General features: G+C 29.5%; 1 protein-coding gene across 1 annotated transcript; it reads left to right on the forward strand.

The window, feature by feature from the left end:
* The first annotated feature begins 1,817 nt into the window (after positions 1–1,817).
* LOC114195024 (pathogenesis-related protein 5) lies at positions 1,818–3,474 on the forward strand. Its single transcript, XM_028085424.1, has 3 exons — positions 1,818–1,930; positions 2,403–3,066; positions 3,183–3,474. Exons 1-3 carry the CDS (start codon positions 1,870–1,872, stop codon positions 3,316–3,318), a joined length of 861 nt encoding a protein of 286 aa, XP_027941225.1. The 5' UTR covers positions 1,818–1,869; the 3' UTR covers positions 3,319–3,474.
* The last annotated feature ends 5,423 nt before the right edge of the window (positions 3,475–8,897 follow it).

Genomic DNA, 8,897 nt, shown 5'->3' on the forward strand with positions numbered 1-8,897 from the left:
GTGGAACCCAGCTTTAGTTGCTGTGAGCCTTAAATGACCCTCTTGATCTGAGGTAAGATCCTCTTCAAGTGGGAGGGGATGATGTGATCCCAACAAGGCTTATAGCTTGGGCAACGCCTAGGCCCAAATCATGCTCAAGGCCCAATACATGGCCCACATGCATCTTCAAGCCCAAGCCCATCAAGAGGCCCAATAACAAGGAGCATGCTCAAAAAGATCCAATTGGGCTTCATTCAAGATGGCCCAAACCCACATGGGCTTCTCACACTCTTCACATGGGCCAAAGAAGATGTGAAGATTTGAAGAGGTGTCTCAAAGAGCAATAGAATAGCAATAATATTGGCCAATTGTTTAGGCTTTGCTTTCTAGAATAATAAGTCAAACAATGAGTAGTTGAATTGATAAAATTGGGCTTGACTAAGCCCAATAGGAGATTTGGCCATGAGCTATCAAAAGAGCCAAGGTGGACTAAGTGAAACTCAACACTTCTTCCTACACCTCATGGATCCAAAGCATCCAAGAGTTAGGAATGCTTCCTCCTTCTCCAAGGCATCATCCAATGGCCAAGATCAAGCCTTCTTCTCCAAGCTAGCATCAAAGGCCAAGATGCTTTCTCCTTCTCATCCAAAGGTCAAGATTCCTCATGTGTAATGGCTTGAGTATAAAAGCCTTAATTTTTCAGCATTGTACTCACTATTGAATTTTTTGTGCAATAGACACTTTGAGTTGAGAACACTCCTCACTATTGCCACTTGAGAGTCATCTTTTAGAGAGCTTACTCTCTTTACCTCTAGCCCCCTTCCTAGGCTAGAACCACCTCTAAATCATTCATTCCTTTCATCTATCCATTGCAAGCAAGAGCCTACAAACTTGCCTTCCACTCTTTCATGCTTCCTCCATCATTTCCGCTGCACTTGGAGCTTCATGTCTCTACCAAGTTCCATCAGTAGGTGTACTTGGGGTCAAAGGATTGAGAGTATATTCTGTGTATTGTGCAAATTTGCACATAGTGATTATTCTCTTTGGTCATGATTTTTCTCCATATTTGGAGTTTTCACATTATATTCTTGTATTTTTTGTGTTAATTTTATTTCTCTGTTAATAGGGTAATTCTTAAAGATAAAAACAATAATATTCTTAATTGATAATGCGTTTTTTCCAACAAAAATTATATAGAAATTATTTGATTTATGGTTCTCATTCTTTCCAAGTTAGTTAAATGACGATATGGACCGAGAAGTTTATTTTGTTATTTGTAAGAAAATCCAAACACAGTGTAATAGTTGCAACGTTCGAAAGATTTTTAATAACAAAGTCAAAAACTCGAGAGAAAAATTACACCTTTACGATAGGGTTATCCAACTTATGTGATTGATTATTAGAATCCAAAAGCGCAAATCTAAAATCAATTACAATTAAATTTTGTAATTCCCTTCATTTATAAGAAGTTATTCCAAAAGTAAAGTTACTTCACTCTTTTTAATCTAATCATTATAACAAGTAATAGGTTTAAAGAAGATAAAAGTAGAAAGTTTAGAATAGCTTGATTCATGTTAGAGAAAGAGAGGGTTATTGCCACGTGTGAGAGCTGGGGTTATCTGTTGTGATATGTGGAAGTGTTGGAAGGATATAAGTATAGAACCTTGATAAACTTGCCGCCATGCAATTCAGCAAAAACTTGCAGCTATGTATTTGGAAAAGAATAATGCATTGTTTTCACAAGATGCATGCCTTTTGTTACTTAATTTGATTCTCATTCCTTCTTTCCGCACGTATTCTTTTTCCACCATTCTTTTATATTCACACCTTCTAATCACATATCCTCATCACCTTGCTTAACTTAACCCCTTCACACCCAAAATTATTAACATGGCGTTCCATCCTCAAACTATCTTTCCAATCACTTTCCTTCTTGCAATACTTTTATCAGGTAACAATGCCTACCACACTCATTTTCTTCATACATTCATGCCCTCTTGCTATGAGATTGATGAATATCTTTCATTCATTTTCTTAATATTCCACTTTTTCTTTTTTTCATCTTTTATCACTCTTTTTATAGCTTTTGTTTCTTCAACTTCTTCTCCTCCAAAATTGGAAAAAGAGGCATACAAAAAAGATAAAATAATACTTTATATTTTGATTCATGAAAGTAGATAAGTGATTCTTTACCAACATCAAATTAACACCTATAACATGTCATTATAATAAATATAATTACTTCTAATTAATTAATGATATAAAATCCTTTTATCCTACACAAAACTTTAAACTGCAATATGTTGTAAATTTTTAGTTTGGTGTAATCAAGTTAATGGTTTTTGTATATTTTTTTCATGGAAAAACACACATTTTGTTTTGAAACAATATTTTTCTTATATGCGTGTTCCTTGTGTGACCAGGGCAAAAACCATGCGAGAGCGCCAGAGTTTTCACCATCGTGAACTATTGCAAGGAGACGCTGTGGCCGGCGGTGACGCCGGGAGAAAACTTCGACGGCGGCGGTTTCGTGCTCAAACCGGGGCAATCGGCGGTCTTCACCGCCCCGGTGCGTTGGAGCGGGCGCATTTGGGCCCGAACCGGTTGCAAATTCGACCAAAACGGGAGCGGGCAGTGCCAAACCGGTTCATGCGGCACGACGCTGAAATGTTCGGCCTCCGGAAAAACCCCCGCTTCACTCGCGGAATTCACACTCGCGCAACCCGACTTCTACGACGTTAGCCTGGTGGACGGGTTCAACGTCCCCATCGCCATTAGGCCCATTAACGGAAAGGGAAACTGCTCCTCCGCGGGGTGCGACTCCGACCTCAGAACCACTTGCCCTAAGGAACTGTCCCTTAAGGCTAACGGGAAGACGGTTGGGTGCCGTAGCGCGTGTGACGTGTTTAACACCGACGAGTATTGCTGCAGAGGGAATTATGGGAACCCCTCCACTTGCAAACCCACCTTTTATTCCAAGAAGTTTAAGGAAGCTTGTCCCACTTCTTACAGTTATGCCTACGATGATCCAACCAGCATCTTCACTTGTTCAGGAACTGATTATGTCGTAGCCTTCTGCTCCTCCAGGTTTCTGCTTTCAATTCTTTTATTCTCCTTTTTCTCAGTTTATATTTTTATCAATACCTCTCTAACATGTGTGAATTCTTGGTTTTATTTTTCAAACTTGTGTTTCTGGAGTTCAGGAAACGACAGGTATGCACTTACCATAACAACAAGCTTCACTGCAGTGGATCACAAGGGTTGAAATCGTTAATTGGAAGGTGGTGCATCGTCATCATAACTCTGTTTTCGGTTCTTAGTTTATGGAATGGATTCTAACCCCGCTAAGACCTCCATCCGCTTTAATTAAGTTTAATGCATTTGATGAGTTTGTGTAAATATTTTCCTGTTTTTTTTTTTTCTCTTTGAGGATGTTACTTACGTATACCCTGTGTACGTGTTTATTCTATTGTATACGGGAAGGTGTTATTTTAATAATTTTATTTCACTCGTATCCCTTTCCTTTCATTCAAGAAAGGAAAACGATGATGTGCACTTGAGGTTATTCTTTTCGACCAACACATTTTCATGTAGTAAAAATATAGCATTTCTTTTGTTTTTGTTACAACATTATTTGGGCCACGTAACTAAACGTGTGGTTGTTCTGCTGCTGTCTAATTGCCCAAAACAACAATTAACAAAGGGTTATTTCTTTTTGCACCACCATATTTCTCCTATGCAACTTTATAAATACGATTCGAAAGTTTCTTTTGAAAAAAAATGAATTATATAATTTAAAAGTTATTTTTTATTTCTGGATTGTACAATTAGAAGCTTCTTTTACTTTTATATTATATAATTCGAAAGTTATTTCTTAATAAAAAATTACAAACTATACAATTCAGAAGTTTTTTTTTTTTAGTTTAAATTGTGCAATTTATTAGCTTTCAAATTGTGTAAAATTTTATATTATATAATCTGAAAATATCTTCTAAATTGCATAATCTAAAAGTTTTGTTTTGACTACTAAATTATGTAATCTTGAAAGTCTTTTATGCTAAACAAATACTTTCGGATAACTCAATCCCAAAAATTTTCTTTCTTGAGTTCATCTATAACGCAACTCATACACAGATTATGGTCATGGCAAAGATGACTACGACAAAGGGGCAGTTTGGTCTCTTAACATGCAATGAGATGCCCATGGTAACTATTGATTGCAGAAAGAAATAGCCCAAATAAAGGTAACAAGCTGGCCCAGCACTATTACACAACTCAGATAATGAACTTATGTAATTTTCCTAAATTAAAACTTCAGTAATTTGGAAACACTGGTATGCTACAATGAAATTCCAAAGTTAGGAAAACTATTATTTAATAAGTACTATTACTAGGCAGCCTTTGAATTACCTAACAAATTAAGCGGATTTATTATTTTCTGTTTTAATTACTTTTTTAATACACTATTTTGGAGAAGACAATTGTCGAATTTGGATTCTCTATGTATTTTTAATTTCCAACATAATTGTCCTTATGTATTAAAATCTTGGCTTAAATATATATTTGGTCCCTATTTTTGTTGATTTTATTCAATTTGGTCCTTATTTTCGTTTTATGTTCAATTAGGTCCTCATTTTCGTCAAATTGTGGTCAATTTGGTCCTTTTCACTAACGGTGTTTAAATAGTTAACGTTTTTGAACAGTACATGCCACGTGTCAGCTCCTGATTTTTTTGATTTTTTTTTAATTTTTTTTAATTTTTTTTAATTTTTTTAAAATTTTTTTAATTTCAAAAAAAGTGTCCACGTGTCAAGTAACAATTGTGCCACGTGTCAATAGGGATGGCAACGGGGCGGGGCGGGTACGGGTATCATGATCCCATCCCCATCCCCATAATAAAAATTCATCCCCATCCCCATCCCCAAACCCAACGGGTATACAACTTTTGACCCATCCCCATCCCCACCGGGTAACGGGTATTTTCTTATACCCATACCCATACCCATTTTTTTATTGTTCCATATATCAATTAAATATTTTTTATAAAAAAATTTAAAAATCACACCAACGGAATCATGATACTATCAAAATATTCAATATTAAAATAACATACTCTTTTTTATTTTCATGATGTCAAATATTAAGAAAAATATTATAATAGTATAAATCTCAAATTAAAGTATCAAATAACAACTAAATAAAATTCAAATAATTATATAAAAGCTAAAAAATTACACATTACTAAAATTTTATAATAACAAAAATATTTATTAATTTTACAAATGATCAGTGGTTTCATTTGCATTCGATCCACCTACACATAGAAAAAAAATGAAAAATTAGATATGATATAATAATTGAAATTGAAAATTTTAATTACTAGAATATAATGTACCTTCTTCATCAGATTCATTTTCACTCATGAGAACATCTTTTCCTTTTAATTTTTTAACACCTACAAACACCAAATGTAGAATATTAGATGAGAATTCACAAAAAATACTAATAAAAAATATTAATAAATTTGAGTAACTTAACTAGATGGTTTGAGTTCCATATCCAACTTCTTGTACACATCAAAGCCTCTATAGTAATATGATGAAGTCGACTACGGTGAGAAGTTAATATCTGACCACCAGTACTAAAAGCAGATTAAGAAGCTACAGTTGTTATTGGAATAGCTAAAACATCCCTTGCAATTGCTTGAAGGGTTGGAAACTTTAACCCATTTGTTTTCCACCATGATAGGATATCAAATTCTTGTGTAACCGGCAAATTATCTTCTTCCAAGTAATAATCCAACTCTGTTTTCATAACTGTAGTTCTAGATTTTTTCTTTTTTGCCATAAACTCTAAAAATTCATTCGCATCATTATCAACATCCTTTCCCAACTCCAATGATGTAGCTCTATAAGAAGAAGTTTCATTCTTTTTTGATTGATATTCCAAAACCAAATCATAGCACATTTGACGAATCCTACTAAGTTTCAGATCAAAATCATTACCATACAATTTATAAAAATAATATTCTAACATGTCCATCTTGTACCTTGGATCTAAAACTGAAGCAATTGCCAATATGTTATATAACAAAAAACAAAGAGAATGAGAAATATGTTATATATATATATATATATATATATATATATATTATATTATATTATATTATATATTATATTACTATGTATATATATATATTATATGTGTGGATATCTTATGTTTATATATATATATATATAATTATTTATATATATTATATTATATTATATATTATATTATTATTACTATGTATATATATTATATGTGTGGGATATCTTATGTTTATGTTTATATATATATATATATATATATATTTATAGATATATATTTATTTTAAGTATATATTATATTATATTATATAATAATATAAATATAATAATATATATTATATTATTATGTATATATATTATATGTATATGCGTAGATATTTTATGCTTATATATATATATATATATATATATATATATATATATATATATATATATATATATATATATTTCTTTTAAATTTTTATAAATTTGTAATGTTATAAATTTGTTTATAAAAGATCTCACTAGTTAAATGATTAATTTGTTTTATACGTATATATTATATATATTATATTATATTATTATGTATATATATTATATGTATATTATATTATATTATATTATATTACATTACATGTATATGTGTAAATATATATATATATATATATATATATATATATAAAAGTATATTTTATTTATATGTATATATACTATATTATATTATATTATATTATATTTTATGTGTAAATATATTATTTATTTATATATATTTTTTAGATTATTTAATAAATTATAAATAGTTTAGTAATTTAAGCGGGGACGGGTATTTGGGCGGGTATATATATATCCCCATCCCCATCCCCATCCCCAGTTGAAAATTTCGGGTATTACCCATACCCAGTCAAAGCGGGGATTCCCCGTCAAAACGGGGACGGGTTCGGGTGATACCCACGGACACGGGTTTATTTGCCATCTCTACGTGTCAATGCTAGTGCAACGTGTCAATTTCTGATAGTATTATTTTTTTTATTCAATTTAGTCCCTATATTCGTTATTTTTGTTCAATTCAGTCCCTATATTCATTATTTTTGTTTAATTTAGTCCCAAATTTTGTGAAAATAGAACCATTTAATTTTTAAAATTGACATTATTATTACTTATTTTTTAAATTTAATTATAAATTATAATATTTAATTATTAATTGAATATAATTCTTAGATTCAATTGTTAAATAGAATATAATTATTTAAATATTATTAAAATATAATTATTTAAATAATATTAAAATATAATTTTTTAAATATTATTACAATATAATTATTAAAATTTTAAAAATATATATTAACATTTGTAAAATTTACATTTAAATTTAAAGTATTTAATATTTTTATTGCATTTTAGATATTAAAATCTAAAATATTTTATATGTAAATGTTAGTTTTACAAATATTAGTTTATTTTTCTAAAATATTTTGAATATTTAAAATATTTTTATATATCAATTTTAAAAATATTTTAGAATATAAATATTAGAAAAAAAAAATAATAATTATATTTTCATAATATTTTAAATAATTATATTCTATTTAGAAATTAAATATAAGAATTTATTCAATTTATAATTAAATTTAATAATTTATAATTGAATTTAAAAAATAATAAATTTAAAGATCAATTTTAGAAAAGATATTAATATAATTTGTATAAAAGATATTAAATTTAGCGTCAGACTAAATTGAACAAAAATAACGAATATAGGGACTAAATTGAACAAAAATAACGAATATTGGGACTAAATTGAACAAAAAAAATAATACTACCACAAACTGACACGTGGCACAATTATGACTTGACACATAGACAATTTTTTTGAAATTAAAAAAAATTAAAAAAAAATAAAAAAAACAGGAGCTGACACGTGGCATGTAGTGTTCAAAAACGTTAACTATTTAAACACCGTTAGTGAAAAGGACCAAATTGACCATAATTTGACGAAAATGAGGATCTAATTGAACATAAAACGAAAATAGGGACCAAATTGAATAAAATCAACAAAAATAGGGACCAAATGTATATTTAAGCCTAAAATCTTTAATTTCTAGGGTTGACTCTAGTGGTTAGAGTGTGTATGCTTTAACGTTTTGCCATAAATGATGTGCTTCAGTTTAGAAACAACTAGGTAGGTTTGGCTTCTAAGTTTTGTTTTTTTTTTTTTTTTTTTCCTTTTTCAAGTTTCTTTATGTGATGTACACACTCCCTGAATATATATAGTTTGAGCTTGAATATAAATATTACATTTAAATTTGATTTATTTCAATATAGGTAAATATAAACACGTGAATGATAGAAGATTAAATAGAAAAAAATAGTTCTTGATAAATTACAGATATTAAATAACAGAAATTAATTTGAATATGTATAATAAATTTTTTTATTATCAAATTACCTTTTATGCAATGAACTAAATTAGTTTACGAAATACATGTAGAATGAGAAGTTTGTTGACTAAATTTATGTTTATGGGTCAAGCTAGTTCTCACATTAACATCAAGAAATAATTTGAATTCCACATTGCACATTGAACCATAAATTTGGTACAAATTTAATTGACTCAGTGCACATGTATATGACCCACATGTGTAATGTTCATCATTCATACATAATGGCTTTTGTACATGAGGGTGTAAAGTTATTCTTGTATAGACTTTTGAATGGAAAGGAAAAACAAGTTAGTTGTAATATCTTTTAAGCAATATTTTGGAAATAAAAATATATTTTATTATGTTAAAATTTAAATTTGTATATATAAGAGCTCCTTATTTGTTGTTTAAAAGTAAAAAATTTAACTTC

Source organism: Vigna unguiculata, chromosome 8 (assembly GCF_004118075.2).
Source record: "Vigna unguiculata cultivar IT97K-499-35 chromosome 8, ASM411807v1, whole genome shotgun sequence".
NCBI classification, from domain to species: Eukaryota; Viridiplantae; Streptophyta; class Magnoliopsida; order Fabales; family Fabaceae; genus Vigna; species Vigna unguiculata.